Source organism: Poecilia reticulata, unplaced genomic scaffold (genome assembly GCF_000633615.1).
Source record: "Poecilia reticulata strain Guanapo unplaced genomic scaffold, Guppy_female_1.0+MT scaffold_131, whole genome shotgun sequence".
Taxonomy (NCBI): domain Eukaryota; kingdom Metazoa; phylum Chordata; class Actinopteri; order Cyprinodontiformes; family Poeciliidae; genus Poecilia; species Poecilia reticulata.
This window is the reverse complement of record NW_007615014.1, coordinates 219,600-235,624: the sequence shown is the minus strand read 5'-3', so window position 1 is coordinate 235,624 and position 16,025 is coordinate 219,600. Positions and strand designations below refer to the sequence as shown.

Below are 16,025 nucleotides of genomic sequence, written 5' to 3'. Positions count from 1 at the left end.
TTCTCAACATTTCTTGTCTTTACGCAGATTTTTTTATTTTATTTTTACTTTTTGTGTTTTTTGGTATAACAAAACACACAAAATGAGTGAAAAACTACTCATTTTTCAGTAGTTTTTCTTTCAAATTTCCATAAAGCCTTTAAGCCAACAAGATGCTTTCTGCATTTTTATGTAATTAACTCCCATTTCAAAAATCATTTTTAGATTACACTCCTACACCACTTTGATATTTTTCTTCACTGATGTTGATAAATCTTCAAAATAATTTTATTAATTTGCATATACTGAATTTTTCAAAGGCAGACTTCTGATGAATAAAAAAAAACTAAAATGAACTCAGAATATATTACAGTTACAGTTTTTTGTTTTAAAGAGAGATTTTTTTCCCCTAAAACTGGGAATAAAGAGATTAAAATGTAGGAAACATTAAGATTTACTGGTTCTCCTAAATGAATGATGAGGACTGAAGTTTAAAATTCATTAAAATAAAATGTAAACTAATGTTTTTGTAGCAATTTTTAAATAAGCATTGTTTTGTGTCCATGAACCACAGAAGGTTACAGAACAAATCGCACAATAAATCTATTATTTATTTCCATTGTTGATCAAATGAAAAAGAATTTTACTGAAAATTTCTCTTCAGTTATTTTTTTTTCTGTTTTTGAATTGAGTTTGTTTTTCAGATTCTAAAATCTTAACAAGTGTTTTCATAGAAAAAAACTGCAGTAAAATCGAATTTCTGACTCGATAAAATTCAATTTCAGAAATGTCAGAAAAAAACAACACTGATGGACAATCAGTTTAGCCTTTACATGGAAGGAAAAAGTGCTGCGAAAAAATGTGCAACGTGGCTGACAGCATGCTTGAGAAGATCGTCCATTCAACAGCTTGAGGAGCAGTTAGAATCCAGAATCATCTAAATTACAAGAAATAAACTCTTGAACATTTTTAAATAATATAATATAAATCTTTGTGCAGATTTACTCTATATGACCTGAGTATCACGGATTGAATGGCCAAAATACAATATTTTTTGTATTAAATCAAAATTTGAGATGAATCTATATGAGAAGAATTACGTCCATTAAATTTAGATAAATAAATAAACACTAAGGGGCGACATTCCCTGATTCCACCAGCATAACTCCGCAGAAGAAGAGCAGGGAAAGCATTACCGGGTTACGGAACCCAGCGCAGCTCGCTCTGCTTGTTGTCCGCAGCAGTTAGCTTCATGGCGGCGGTGCGCAGCTTGCGGGTCTCGGTGAAATCCGACAGCGGCTCGGAGCGCTCGGAATCGGACTCTGACTCCGAGWCGGACAGAGATGGCCGGGAGGCCGAACCGATGGAGGTGGAGGAGGGAGAGCTGGAGGCGGAGGACGTTACGGTTAGCCGCTCCCTGAAGGAGCTGTTGCCGGTGAGTGTCTGAGGGCCGCAGGCAGACCCGGGGCTGGAGTCAGCTGTGGCCGGCGGAGGTGTGAGGAGAGGCGGCATGCGGCACCACGGAGCCCCGCCTCGGTCTGGGAGTCAGTGAGACGTTAACCTGCCGGTTAATTGAGTTAAATGCAGTAGAGACGTTTGTCTTTCAGCTTCTTTCTGTTCAGTTTCTAAACTAACAGATTTTAATGAAGACAGGAGCCGTTTGTTTTGGAAAACCTGCTCCTCTAAACTCATCTGCTGCCCTTGCACAGCTCCTTCATCAGTTCGCTGCGTTGCTTTAAGGCTGTGTTTTCATCCAGGTGTGAAGCAGATGTTCTCCTGCAGGTGGAGCCCAAATCTGAGGCCTTCAGCTGAACCTCCTGACCCTCCATGTTAACCCCCTGCTGTGTCTTCTCTGCTCTAGGACACCAGCCGCAGGTACGAGAACAAGGCCGGAGCCTTCATCACAGGGATCGACGTCAACTCCAAGGTAAGAACGCACCTGGATCCAGGATAAAAACACACCTGGATCCGAGATAAACACACACCTGGATCCAAGATAAACACACACCTGGATCTGGGTACGCATTGTGAGCCAGTATCATCTTATGTTAAATCTCATACTTGTCTGTTTTTTGTTTTTTTTGTGCTTTGTGATAAATGAAACCTGGCCGCTCTCAAGTTGATGGGATCCACTTGATCTGGATAGCAGCTCTGATCTGACTCTGTTTGCTCTCCAGGAAGCCATCGAGAGGAAGGAGAAGCGGGCGAGACGTTTCCATTTCCGCTGCGAGCAAAACGTCGGTCAGAGGAACGTCTTCCTGGATAAAGACGCCATGAAGAAAGGTGAGGCAGTGTTCTGTTTGCTGCTGTTCACCGGGAATTAGTTGCTGCTTCTTCAGACTGCCTCTTTCTTCTTCTGTGGTGCCAGCCATTCCTAGGCTGCGGATGGAGGCCATCCATGTGACCGGTGTGGACGACATGAGCACCCAGGACGTCTTCGGCTACTTTAAGGAGTATCCGCCAGCGCACATCGAGTGGATCAACGACACGGCCTGTGAGTACAGAACCCGGTCAGAACTGGGAGTGTATTCTTTTTTTTTGCATAAATGTACATTTCTGACTTTTGAGTCATTATGTTTGTGACAAATGGTAGATATGAGCAAATGGTGCAATTTAGAGCTTTAGCGTTAACGTCTGCTAAATGCCACATTGGCATAGCCATAAAAAGTGAAAGGCAAAGGTAATTTTATTTATATACCACATTTTCAGCAACAAGCCAATACAAAGTGCTTTACAAGAATTAAAATAAAAAAGAGGAAAGGACACATTAGGGCACATGGCAGCATTCAGACAAAACAAAGACGTGAGTGAAGGCGGTGACATCGCTGGGCCATGAAACCACGTTGCTCAGCCTCCCGGCAGAAGTCCGACAAGATGTTGTTATCAAGGCCTGATGTCCTTGGGAGTGCTCGGCTCCACAACTGCATGGATAACAGGAGGGGCTGAGGTGGGAAGGAGCCTCAGCAAGACTCGCATCCAACTTGCGTCTCTGTCCACACCAGCAGTCTGAGTGTTCGCTAGTTTGGCTAAGTCTGTTTCAAATTTGTAGTTATGCCAGGTATCTGCAAGCTCCAAACAGCAGAAATACTGTCATCATGAATAAATCCAGGGTGAATCCCTCCGGGTGTGTCCCCGCAGGACAAGAGGGCTCTCCATGTGCCCAGACTTCTTGTCGAGAAAATTTGATCAATTGCATTGAGAGACCGGTTGACCAGATCCGTAATTTGTAGATTTGGAGGATGTGCGAAGAAAGGCTCCAAAAATATAGAAAAAGAAAAAAACAGAGCAAGCAGGGAAGGCATGGGCAGGGAGGGAGCAGAGGAAAAAGCGTCTGCCTTCGCCGAGAGCAAGAGAGAAAGTGCCCTGTAGCCTTTAGCTTCCACTAATGTTTGTTGTAATTGGTGCTTTATGGTTAGCGCAGGTGGGTTTGTAGCTAGCGGTTCCCTCCATTGGTTCTACTCTGTGATTGGTGGAACCTCCTGACTGGTTCTAATGGTTCCCGGCTGATTACCTGTGCCTTCCCGTTTCCTAGGTAACGTGGTTTGGCTGGACGATGACACCTGCATCAGAGCTCTAATCAACAGCAGCCGGATGCCTGAACCAGAGGCTGTTACCACAGAGACAGAGTCCGGATCCCARCCCGACGACCCGAGCAAAGGTCAGTGTGGATCAGAACCTGAGTCGGTGCTTCCTGACACTGCAGTGCATTCTGGGTAAATGGGTCTGTCCGAACACCGCAGCTCGTCGGGATCGGGGATCTGAGGATGAGGATGACGAAGAGGAGGAAGGTGAGGTGGATGAAGAGGACGACGAGGAGAAGAAGAGCAGAGACGATGAGAGCAAGACAGTTGGACAGGTAAAGCTTCACCTGGGAGGACAGGAAGTGGTYGTCTGACTGATGAGTGACTTAGCTGTGTGTGTGAGCGTGTGTCAGGTGGGCGACCTGTCGCAGGCGGAGAGAGAGTCTCTGCTGAGGAATGAACTGAGACCTGCCATCAAACCGTTCAAAGGAAACAAGCTGCTGCTGCGCTTCGCCATGCAGGGTAACACACACACACACACACACACACACACACACACACACTCACCAGCTGGTATTTCCACCCATCTGAGGAATTTCATTGACTGAATACGAGTAGATGTTCTGCATAGATATTTTTTTTATTTCAGCGTTTTGTCTGTAAACACACACTGRCATGAGTCCAACATGTTCTGACCCGTTTCCTMCCGGTTCCGGTCCAGATGACAGGAAGGAGCTGGGAGCTGCGCGCCGCAGCAGATACTACATGAAGTATGGAAACCCAAACTATGGCGGCATGAAGGGGATCCTCAGCAACTCCTGGTGAGTTTCTGCCCTCTGGTCGCCATGACAACTGCAACATCCGACAGGTACTGACCAGGCCTCATCCTGCAGGAAGCGGCGATACCACAACCGGCGCATCCAGAGGGACGTGATCAAGAGCAAGAAGCCTCTGATCGGAGACAGCATGGGACACACTCCGCCATACACACACCGACACTCCGGTAACGGCTCCGCCCACACCCTGCCGTCACCACCCGCACTGTTACCCACAATCCTCTGCTTCCACCCTCAGCTGACCTGGTCAACCTCCCAGAGGAGCCCATAAAGGAGGAGGAAGAGGAGGAGGACGAAGAACAGGAGGACGAGGCTGACGAGGACATGGACTCTGACGACAGGGTGGTGGAGTACAAGGAGAGGGGCGGAGCCTCGCGGCCGCTGGGGGCAGGGCTTCGCAGCCGGGTGGAGCGCTCTCCCTCGCCGTGGTCCGAGTCGGATGAGATGGACTATGACCTGGAACTGAAGATGATCTCCACGCCGTCGCCCAAGAAGAGCAAGAAGATGACCATGTACGCCGACGAGCTGGAGGGCCACCTGAAGAACATCAGGTGAGAACCACTTCCTGCTTCCACTTCCTGCTCCAACTTTCTGTCACCTGGCCTGGTGACGGAAGCTGAGCAGAACCGGGTCGGAGGTTTTGTTCATCCAGAACTTGTTCCATGCAAAACAGGAACCGAATCGGGTCGTCARGCTCTCAGAACCAGGCCAAGGCCTCGTCACCCCCCAAGGTGACGGACGTCCGGCAGCTGCTAGAGGAGAAGCGTCATGGCGGCTCTGGCGGCTCTGGCAGCAGGCAGCGCTCCCCGGTGTCCGGCAGCAGGAAGACAGGTGAGGCGTAGAACCAGGTGTTCCAGAGGTTGCGGTGGCTGGGCAGGACTGACCTTTGCTGACCTTGACTGACCCCGCAGACGTGAGGCAGCGGCTCGGGAAGAGGCGCTACTCCCCCGACAGGCGGCGCTCAGCCTCGCCCCTGTCCCCCAGGGACACTCCCCCACCCCGGGAGCCAATCAGCAACGTGCACCGCAGACTGGGCGTGGCCAGCCAGGACAGCAAAGGACCAAACGCTTCCAAAGACAGGAAGATGAGTACGAGTACGACCCGCCACTTCCTGTTTTCATTCCACCTTCTGTTTAGAACTTCTTGTAGAAATGTGCTGTGACCTCCTGGTGACTTTTGCTATCTAGATTAAAACTCAGTCATAATGGTTCTGASCAGATTATAATCCCGTTTTATGTCTGAGCGTCCTGATCTGTTTGTTAAATTCCACTTCCTGTCTGATCCTCCGACTTCCTGTCTGTCTGGAGGCGCTCTGTGGAGCAGGCTGGGTTCCGCCGCTGGCGACGACAGCACCAGCAGCGCCGGGCATCATGAGCGCAGTCAAGGCAGCYGCCCAGAGCGGCAGGACGGCGGCCGGAGGAGGCGGGGTGACGGGGAGGAACAAGAGGAGGAGGGAGAGGAGGAAGACGACTCTACGCTGCAGAGGGTCTGGGGTGCCATGATCAAACAGAAACAGGAACGCCGCAGCCACAAGATGAAGAAGAGCCGGCTGGACAACCTGCCGTCGCTGCAGATTGAGATCAGCCGCGACAGCAGTGATGACTCCGATGCTTGAACCCAGGGGCGGAGCCTAATGCCTCCGCTTACTAGGGGTGGAGCCTAACGCCCCTTCACCTGCTGGGGGCCGGGCAGAGCGCCATCACTCACCATTCCTGTTACTGAGGAAGAGCTGAACTTCCTGTTTGCCCGGAACACGATGAGACTTGGGGCAGAAGCGAGAACGGAGGACCCTGATGGGACTGAGCCCCTCTGCCTGAACCCTTCCTGCTTCTGTTTGTAATTTTTTATTTYCTTCTTGTGTGATGCCATCAGCTTCCTCTTCCTCTGTGGGACAGGAACCATGAACCGGGTCAGGTTGCCGGGTTGCCAGGTCCACAGCAACTGTTCCCAACGTTAAATGAACCCATGGAGCTGCTCTTCCTCTCATGATTATGATGATAATGATCCAGGTCAGAGTTGAAACAGTCGGACAGCAAAGCAGCCAATCAGCTTTTAGCCAGATGCTGATTGGCTGCTCAATAAACTCTGTTTTGCCTGACCTTTGACCTCTACATTCTGTCCACTCTAACCACGAAGCAGAGCAGAACTGTGAAGTGGGAGGAATATGATTCATTGTTCGATTTTTATTAATAAAAATATGGAAAGTGTGGTRTGTCTTGGTATTCAGTTAATTTGGTTTAATATTTAAAAATGTCATCAGACTAATGTATAAAGTTATTTYCAAATTCTGGTATTTTAAAARCTAAAATAACTTGTGAAACTGATATTTAGAGCAGGTTATTTGTCTACAGATATTTGTCACAAATTCTCTTCACTGTACTTGAGCAACTCCACCCTTAAATTATCAATGAGAATTATATTTTCTTATATTTTTCTATTTTAAACAKTTTTACTTTACTTAATTTATTTTCATACAAAAAATATTTACAATTTTCAGTTATTTTCTGTTTTCTTGCTTTTTATTTAGTCATTTATTTTTGGATTTTTTTTATTCAAAATATATTTCAATATTTGTTTTAGAGAAATTAGCATTATGTAATTTGAGTTTATGTTCCGGTTTTAGTTATTTGTGTAATCTTTTCAAATTCTCTAATTTGAAAAGATTAGAGAATCTTTTCAAATTAGAAAAGATTCTAATTTACTGCTATGCTCATATTGAACATGCTTAATTTTTAATGAGGCCTCTACCTGTCAGGCTCCATGCGCTGGTCGCATGCTCTGACGTCGGCCAATCATCTCAAGCGGCCGTTTCTTACACAACTGTCAAGCYCCTTCACTCTAATTGGCTCCTTTGTGTGTTTGTTATTCTTTCGGACCAATCGAAATCCAAAGCCCGGGAAGCACTGCGTTTTCCCAGCCAATGAGGCACCCTGACGTCACTGTAACTACAAGTGAATTTCATGTGACGTATGAGGCCTGTAGCTCAAGTCGCCATTTTCTTGCCATCGAAAACGAACCGAGGAGACCAACTGACGGCGGCGGAAAAATACCGTCGAGTTGGGCCATAGTTCTTCATGGTTGTCGGCCCAACCGTTATCTCGATGAATTAATGGACTGTCTGCTGCTACGTGGTAATGCTATTGGTCCGGCTGCTGTAGCTTGGTTCGGGTGTCGGAAGATGGAGGACCAGGCGGCCCGGGAAGACGCCTGCAGGGAGTACCAGTCCTCGCTGGAGGACCTGACGTTCAACAGCAAGCCGCACATCAACATGCTCACCATCCTGGCCGAAGAGAACATCCAGTTCGCCAAGGATATCGTGGCTATTATTGAAGCTCAAATCAGCAAGGTTTTTATGATCATAGCATACTTTATTATCAGTTTGTGTATGTGGGTCAAACATGGCGGTGTTGTGGTTAGCGGCGCTCTGTGGAGGCCCAGCAGAACCTCCGGCTTCTCTGTACGGAAGCAGCTCAGTCAGGCTGTCTGAATAAACCTCTGGTCCTCCGGCTAGCTGGATGTGGTCCTGGCTTCAACAGAAAGCCGCTTTTTTAAAGAAAAACATTTTACGGTTACACAAACTTCTTAAACAAAAACAGACGTTAATAGGAAGTGGTTGTAACCGGTTCCAGGTCCATTCTGACCTCAAAGTTCGGTTTCAACCATCTACTTTTTAAGTTGTTTGAAACTTCTTCCAGGGTGTCAGCTTGGTCCGAAACAGGAAGTGATTAATTTCCATGTGGCAACACCAAAAAACTAAGAGGTCACAGGAAGTGGTCATTAAGGCCTTCATCATTGGCTGACTGTTTCCTGTCAGAAATTTGTGTTAACCAGAGAGCMTGGAGACACGAGAGAAAAACAAATAAACTTTATTATCATCATTATACACTATGGTTATTTATGAACACAGCTGGGAACAGTAACAATATATCAACTTATTTCTATTAAAGTAAACGTAAACAGTATTACCCAAGACATCACTAAAGCGTAAAAATGTTTTTGGAAAACAGACAATTCCTGTGTAACAGATTAAAACTTTTGCTTTAATATTTAAAATGATGCAATCAGACGGACAAATATATAAAGTTATGTACAAATAAAGACTTAATAAAAGTTTCTAAATTACCTTTTTCATTATTATACTAATACATCAGCTAATATTTGTATAAAAGAGCACAGTAGTTATATAAATGTTTACTGTATGTTTAAATTATTTCCATTAGAATGAGTAGATAGAAAATAAAGCTGGTTTAGAAACAGGAGGTCTCACTCTGAGTCTCTCTGGTGGATTCTGGGTAAAACATCTTTGTTTGCTATACTTTATAATATTAATAAAAGTTACTGAAGTAAATGTCAGTAGTTGCTGCAGTGAGAAGCTGCTCTCTGGCGTCACTAAGCTGCTAATGAGGCTCAGATAGAAACCTGACTGACAAGGCAGATTATTGACAACCTTAATTATTAATAAACCAACAATGAACAAAGCTGGAATCCTGTTGGTCCTAAAATCTGAAACCAATCTGAAGTAATCGGRTCAGACTCGGATGAAGTTCTGGTCCAGATCGGTTTAACGGATCAGAAGCTGATGATCTGCTTTAACCAAGCGTGGGTTGGATGTTTTCAATGTCTGGTTGCCTAGCAACAAGCTCTGCTGCTCAGTCCTCAGGTCCAACATGGCAGTTCTGTTCTGGTTAAAGTWACATTACAAAATAGATGGGTCCAGATCTGAGTAAAAACTCAAATCAATGTGTTTGCTGATTGGCCCCGGGGCCTTGCTSGTTTGAACCCCTCTACTGGGACCAGTTTGGTTCTGAGGTTGTTTACTGGTTTTCTGTTTGCTGTATATTTTTATAAATATTGTAAAATATGAATTGCTCCACAATGTGGATGATGTAAATATTTCCCAGCAGGTCTTGGCGTTAGTGACAGTGACAGGTTAGAACCCTGGCGGTGGTTCTGATTGAGCCGGACCACATCCTGCCCCCCCGAACCCCCCACCCCCTCAGTGTTTGATTCGTCTGCATGAATGAATGAATTCACTCGTTCATCTGGATTTTCTCTATTTTCCTGGAATGTGACTGCTGGTTAAACATGTTGATAATAAAATCTGTGAAATGTGCTTTTTGTCATTTTTTCTTTGTGGGTTTGACTCTGGTCTGTGTGGCTCTGAGCGCTGCAGAGCTTAAATCTGGGTTCATAACTGAAGGTTGAAGGTTCAAAACCCGAAAGGGTAAAAACAAACCAAGCAGAGTGCACCATCGCCTGGGTAACGTACAAAGAGGGCCGGCGCCAGTAGGGGCCCTCTTTGGAGGTAAACGCTGTCCCTGGACTGACACCCTGGATCGCCTTGAAGACGGATTACCACCTCCACATTTGCAATCAGAACCGACTGAAGATCCTGGTCTTGAACCTTTTTGGACATTTTGTTCCTGAAAGAAGAACCAAACCGTGGAGGCTGATTTTTATTTTTTATTTTTTTTATTGTTTTTATTCTGATTTTTTTAAGTGGATTTTGTTTGGGAACTTTGTGTTTTGTTTTTTTGTTTGTTTTGTTTTGTTTTTTTATTCATTTGTTCTGAAATGTTGTGTAACCCCTGCTGTTATCTAAACTTGTTGAGTTCTCTTATCGCTCCAGGCGCCGGCCGCTGAGAAGCTCCCAGTTTTGTACTTAGTGGACTCCATAGTGAAGAACGTTGGAGGAGAGTACCTTGCAGTGTTTGCTAAAAACCTAATCGCTTCATTTATTTGTGTCTTTGAAAAGGTAAAGTCCCGCTAGCTGCCGTGTCTTTAAGCTCTGCTCACATGGCGTCCTGCTGTTGCTTGTTGGTTGTGGGCTGAGGTGGGCTGTGGCCAAGGCACCCAGCTCTCTTTGCTCTGTGTGTAGGTAGATGAGAACACCAGGAAGAGCCTGTTCAAGCTGCGCTCCACCTGGGACGACGTCTTTCCGCTCAAGAAGCTCTACGCCCTGGACGTCCGGGTCAACTCCCTGGACACGGCCTGGCCCATCAAGCCRCTGCCGCACAACTTCAACTCCACCTCCAGCATCCATGTCAATCCCAGGTTCCTCAAGCAGGTGGGTGTGATGCTTTGGCAATGCAGGCTTCCACTGCAGGAACCAGCAGACCTCTGCTCTGATCTCTGTTGGTTCTGGACGGAGAACATTAAATAAATCCTGACTGTCCTCAAATACACAATCCTACCAAGGGTTTCTGTCCAGGTCCTACTGTAAGTATGTCAAAGTCAGACAAAACTAACCCAATGTAACTTTACAACAAGTTATAGGAGMTTGTTTTGAATCAGTAACTACTGGCAGATTTTATCACATGCGAGACATTTCCCGTGTTATTAGTGAAGAAATCGCCAGAATTTTATAAGACTAAGAAGATTAATATCTAGTTGAAAAGTTACTTTGGTAACACTTTATTTGAAGGGGGTGAATAAGACTGAAATAACACCTGTCATAAACATGAATAAGCCTTCATGAATATTTATGACTGTTGTCATAAAGCGTCATTCGGTAAATTATGACACTTTTAATACAAAGTTGACATTATTCAAAATGTCTTTGTTATGACAACWTGACATTAACCAAGAAATTATTACTGATATAAATTTGTTATAAAAGTATTACTGATTGCACTTTAAAAATTATATAACTTTGTTATTAAAGCTAAAGTTTAATCATGTTGGCAACATTTATATAATTGTAAATGTTTTTACTATTTTCTCCACTGTTCCCCAAATATCAGTAAATATGATTAAAGTTTCTGTGTGCAGTTTAAATCACACTTCTTCAAGCCGGGAATATTTTTAAAAAACATTTTTTGTAGCGACTTGAATGCTAAAAATCCTTAAAGACGTAATAGTTTTTCATCATCTTTTTTATCATTATCACAACAGTGCCATAAAATATCGTGATAAACATCCACATTGCCCTAATCTGCAGCACAAACCAGACAGAAAAGCTTAAGATTTAGTTTTTGCAGTGAAGGTTTGAGTTGGACTCGTCCTGCAGCTCTCATCTGTCCCAGTTCACTGGATCAGAACCAGTCTGACCAGATTCTCAGTGGGAAACGATTCGGAACAAAGCAGCTTGGATCAGGAAATATTTTGTCTTCCCCCTCCCCTGATGACGGAGTTTAGATCTGATGGTTCTTCTGGACCTGAAATGTTTTATTCCAGCTTCACTTTGATCCGTTGACCTCGAGGTTTAATAACATCTGATCTTCTTCTTCCTGCTTGCAGCCTGAGGAAAAGGCCCAAACGCAGCCGGTCCCGGCCAAGCCGGCGCCGGTGGCCCCGACCCCCTCACCCCCTCTTCTGGCGGTCCCCCAGACAGCCCCGGCTGGGCTGACCCAGGAGCAGCTGATCCGGCAGCAGCTGCTGGCCAAACAGAAGCAGTTGCTGGAGCTGCAACAGAAGAAGATCGAGCTGGAGCTGGAGCAGACGAAGGCCCAGCTGGCGGGACAGGTCGGCTTATGGTTCTGAACCTCAGAGTTCTGGGTTTGGTTCTGAACCTCAGGCTGGACCAGAGTCTGGATCCAGTTCTGGTTCTGATGTCTGTAAGCCAAGTTAGACGTATAAAAGCTAACTGAGTGTTTGTGTGTCTGCAGGGTGGCCTGGTGCTGCCACCATCTATCGGGTCGGTTCCGACCGAGTCAAGCCCGTCTCAGAGACCGGGTCAGCAGGTTCCTCCACCCATCCGGCCCTGGATCCCCCCACAGCCTCCTGCCGACCCCAAGCTGTCCACCAGAGACCCCCGACTGAACCGCAGCGGACCTCTCGCCGCACCCCAGCCTGCTGCCAAGAGGCAGAGCCCGCACCCCCCTGCTGGGGCGTCGGCGGCCCCCGCCGAGAAGAGGGCACCAGAGAAACCCCCCCGGCAAGAAAAAAACCGGCCCCCCAGGAAGGACCCGCCAGAGGAGAAGCTGAAGTCCAAGTCTCCGTCTCCGCTGGCCAGAGGYCCGCAGAGCAGGAGCAAACAGGCAGAGGCGGAGACGCCCAAACCCGCTGAGGCCCCTAGGAAGGACCCTCGGCTGAAGAAGCGTCTGTCGGAGAAGCTGGCCGAGGCCAAAGACGACGAGCTGAAGGAGAAGAAGCGCTGCGTGGACAAGAAGGAGCGGGACGATGCGCTGCGGAGAGCCGAGCCTCCCAGGTCCAACAAGACCAAGCCTCTGAACGGACTGGCGCCCAAACACGACCATCTGGAGCCCGCCGACAAGCCCGACCCAAAGCCTGGCACCACCACCACCCGCAGGAAGCGCACACACTCCCGGTCCCGCTCACGATCCCCTACTAGCTCCCCCAAGAGGAAGGACCGGCGTTCGCCCAAGAGCCATGCCCGCAGCGGCTCCCTGTCGCCGTCCCACAAGGCTGGGAAACCTCGGAGGGTCCGTGGTGACGACAACCCCCACGGCAAGCCAGGCCGAGATGACCGGCCTGGCGCCAAGAAGGCTCAGTCGGACAGCAGGAGGCCAAAAAGGCTGCAGGAGGAGCGCCGTTCTGAATCCAGGGACTCCCACTCCCCACGAGGTCACGACGGGGTCAAGGAGACCAAGGAGTCACAGCATCGCTGGAGGAGTGGCTGGGAGGAGAATAAACAGTGAGTCCGGCTCAGAAAGCTCAGAAAGTTCTTCTAGGATCAGTTATTAGTTCTGAAACATGCACCCTTGACTATGAACAAGAAGCAGTGAGTAAATGTGTAAACTGTCTGGTTCCACAGCACGAAGCAGCCTGAGGACTCCCATACCAAGTCTGGACCTCCCCGACACAAACCCCATGGCACCCCGACCCGGCCTGGCACCCCCAGGAACCAGAAAATCCGTCTCAGCGTGGACGCCAACCTGCAGATTCCTGAAGTACTCAACTCCGCCTCCAAGAAGGACCTGCTGAGGAGGGTGCGTTCAGGAACACGTGGGCCTCCCAGCTTCCTGCATCTATCTGTTGTTGTTATGGTAACAATGGTGTTTGTGTCTGCAGGCCAGCAAGCGTCTAGAGAGTGGAGAGATTTCCCAGGAGGACTTCCTGAACATGGCACACCAGATCAAACACTTCTTCCAGTACCAGGAGGAGAAGCAGCAGCGCTCAGAGAGCTGGGACGAGTCCGGAGACTTCTCCATGAAGAAGCCGTCCATTTCCCGCCCCCATGACACAATGGACGCAGCTGAGCTGTCCTACTACSAGCACAAGTCCAAGCTGAGGAAGACCCAGGTTAACCACAGAGTCACAGGCGAGGAAGGCCACGAGACTCCAGAGGACGTTGGGGACCCGAGACCGGGAGAGAAACTGGGAGGACGGAGCGGTGGACACCCGTACGGACGGCCAGGTGAGCTGGGGAACACCTGGGAAAACACGGACTTGCTGCTCTCCTATTGGACAGTAGCTGATGCTTCTGCTAACCTGCAGGTGAACGGAGGAGCAAGGAGAGAGAGGAGGTRCGGACCCCTCAGGCCCCCATGGTGGAGGAGTACAACCACGGGAAGGAGTTCCCCAAGCTGACGGGGCTCCGGTTCCGCAGGAGGGACCGCCCTGGAGATTCCAGTAAGTCCAGGCCAGAGGTCAAGGTTAGGGACCAGATCAGTCTGGGTTTCAGGGGTTCATGTGTAGAGCAGCACCTTTGGGTGAGGTGGTGGTGGGGGGGCGTGTTGTATTCAGGGTGTGCAGAAATCCTCAGCATCCTGTTCTGTCCTGCAGGTGAGCGGGAGTGGACGTCGCCACTGACAGAGCGACAGCTCTACGACGACGAGCACAAGAGCGGCTATGATGCCCCGCGGAGATATGGCCCCGCTGACACACGCCGGCAGGACGGGCCCTCCCCCGTCTCTGGGGGCCGCAGGAACTCCCCAGGGCCAGCTGGTCTGGAGGCTCCGCCTCCTAGATTTGAGMGGGAGCGCCTGTCGCCTTTGCATCAGAAAGACTCGGCAGACATGAGTCCGGTTCCTCGCTTTGAAAGTCCCAACAGCGAGCACTCTGACGAGGGGCCCCTGGATGCCCCCGTTCCTCACCTCACCAGCCTGAAGGGGCCACCCCGYGGAGGGCCTCTGTCTGGGGTCCGACACAGCGACTCCCCAGGGCACACACCGCCCCATGAAGGAGGACATGCCCCCTCGCGCTACAGTGGCCCCGGGCACATGGGCCCCWCCAGACCGCACCGGCCCGGCTGGTATGAAGGTGGTGGCCCCAGCCGTTTCGAGGAGCCGCAGTTTGAGGGGCCCCACCACCCTGGCCCCGGCAGATTCGAGGGCCCGGCGCACCAYAATATGGCAGAGAGGACTGAGGGCTCCGGGCCCTGTGAGGGGCCCCGCATGGCCATGAGAGGAGGAGGAGATGGGCCGTTTGATGGGCCCCCACAAGGCCCCAGCAGGTTTGGAGGCCCTGTAGGCCAGCAGCAGTCGGTCAGGTTTGAGGGACAGATGGGGGTGCCCAGTCACTTGGAGGGCCCCATGCAGCGTTTCGATGGGCCGGGGCCCTTCAACAATATGGGTCCTGGCCCAATGGGCTTCCAGCAGCAGCGGCCCCTCCGCTTTGAGGGCCCCACTAACCAAATGGGTCCAATGAGATTTGACGGCCCCAGTCGCTTCGAGAGCCCCGGACCAGGCCCCAGGTTTGATCTGCCTGGGGGCCCCCACCAAGCGGGACCTCATCAACCTGGGCCCCCACGCTTTGACTATGCTCCTGGCCAGCAGGGTCCACCCAGGTTCCCCCCTCAGCACAACATCCAGCTGCCCATGCAGCCCATGGCCCCGCCCCTCTACGATGGCCCCATGGGCCCCCAGCAGAGCTTCGGCATGGCCCCCCAGCGGTTCCCAGAACCCATGAACCCTCAGTTCACCCCTGGCCCCAACATGCTGCCGGCAGCAAACTTCAACATGCAGCCGGTCCCGTTCAGCCAGCCAGGCCCCGGGCCCTTCTACAACCCTGCAGCTCCCGCCATCAGCATGCAGCAGCCGGTGAGTCWGCTTCCTGTTCCCRTCTGCTTCCTGTTCCTGTCAGTTTTCTTTACTCTCTGTCTGCTGGGCTCATCCTGCTGGTTCTGACCCGGTTCTCCTCCCTCCAGGGCCCCATGATGGGGAACCTGAACCAGCCCTTCCTGCCTCAGAACCCAGTGCCTTTCGGACAGCAGGGTACGTATTTAAAGCTTGGAGCTCTGTGTGAGAACAGGAAGTGATGTCAGGTCTAAYAGATGTTGTGTCTGCAGCTGCGCAGGCGGCTCCTGCAGAGAACCACTTTGGTCAGCTGGACGTCAACGACCTTCTGTCCAAACTCATTTTCAACGGCATCATCAAGCCGCCGTCGCAGGCTGAGTCTTCGCAGACCGCCAGCGGTCAGTCAGGAAATCACAAGTTGCCGCCGCCACTGCTCCACTCCAACCCTTCACACCGTCTAAGGTTTCTGTTTCCTTTCAGAGTCATCGTCCACAACAACYGCCCCGACTCCAGCTGTGGAGGAGGAGGAAGAGGAGGAGCCSGAGGTGGAGGAGGACGAAGACCTGCCAGATCTGACCAGCTTCAGCATCGACAGCATGAAGCAGTGAGTCACAGATGTTACACTAGCGGTTCTCAACGTGGGCAGTACCGCCCACGTTGAGAACCTGGGGACGTTCAGAGGACGACAGGGGGCGCTGGCGGAAATTTTTACAAAAGGGGGGCGCTGGGATTCCTTTGGGGGACGTTTGGTCGAAGGTAAACTTTACACC

The 16,025-nt window shown here is 49.6% G+C and overlaps 2 protein-coding genes across 3 annotated transcripts; both read left to right on the top strand.

Annotated features, from left to right (window-relative positions):
* The first annotated feature begins 1,114 nt into the window (after positions 1–1,114).
* On the top strand, positions 1,115–6,544 carry ncbp3 (nuclear cap binding subunit 3). Of its 2 annotated transcripts, none has more exons than XM_008401765.2 (13): positions 1,115–1,414; positions 1,841–1,906; positions 2,157–2,262; positions 2,348–2,473; positions 3,512–3,637; positions 3,720–3,835; positions 3,914–4,022; positions 4,222–4,321; positions 4,394–4,503; positions 4,575–4,887; positions 5,010–5,167; positions 5,248–5,424; positions 5,644–6,544. In XM_008401765.2, the coding sequence occupies exons 1-13, from the start codon at positions 1,232–1,234 to the stop codon at positions 5,949–5,951; spliced, it is 1,998 nt and encodes a 665-aa protein (XP_008399987.1). In that variant the 5' UTR covers positions 1,115–1,231; the 3' UTR covers positions 5,952–6,544. The 2 variants fall into 2 exon arrangements, with proteins under 2 accessions (XP_008399987.1, XP_008399986.1); XM_008401764.2 differs by having other exon boundaries at positions 1,120–1,414; positions 5,248–5,430.
* Positions 6,545–7,307: 763 nt separating this feature from the next.
* On the top strand, positions 7,308–15,889 carry pcf11 (PCF11 cleavage and polyadenylation factor subunit). Its single transcript, XM_017303020.1, has 12 exons — positions 7,308–7,682; positions 9,966–10,091; positions 10,215–10,403; positions 11,576–11,800; positions 11,944–12,932; positions 13,053–13,227; positions 13,310–13,655; positions 13,736–13,870; positions 14,024–15,279; positions 15,387–15,453; positions 15,528–15,653; positions 15,736–15,889. Exons 1-12 carry the CDS (start codon positions 7,446–7,448, stop codon positions 15,861–15,863), a joined length of 3,999 nt encoding a protein of 1,332 aa, XP_017158509.1. The 5' UTR covers positions 7,308–7,445; the 3' UTR covers positions 15,864–15,889.
* Positions 15,890–16,025: the final 136 nt, after the last annotated feature.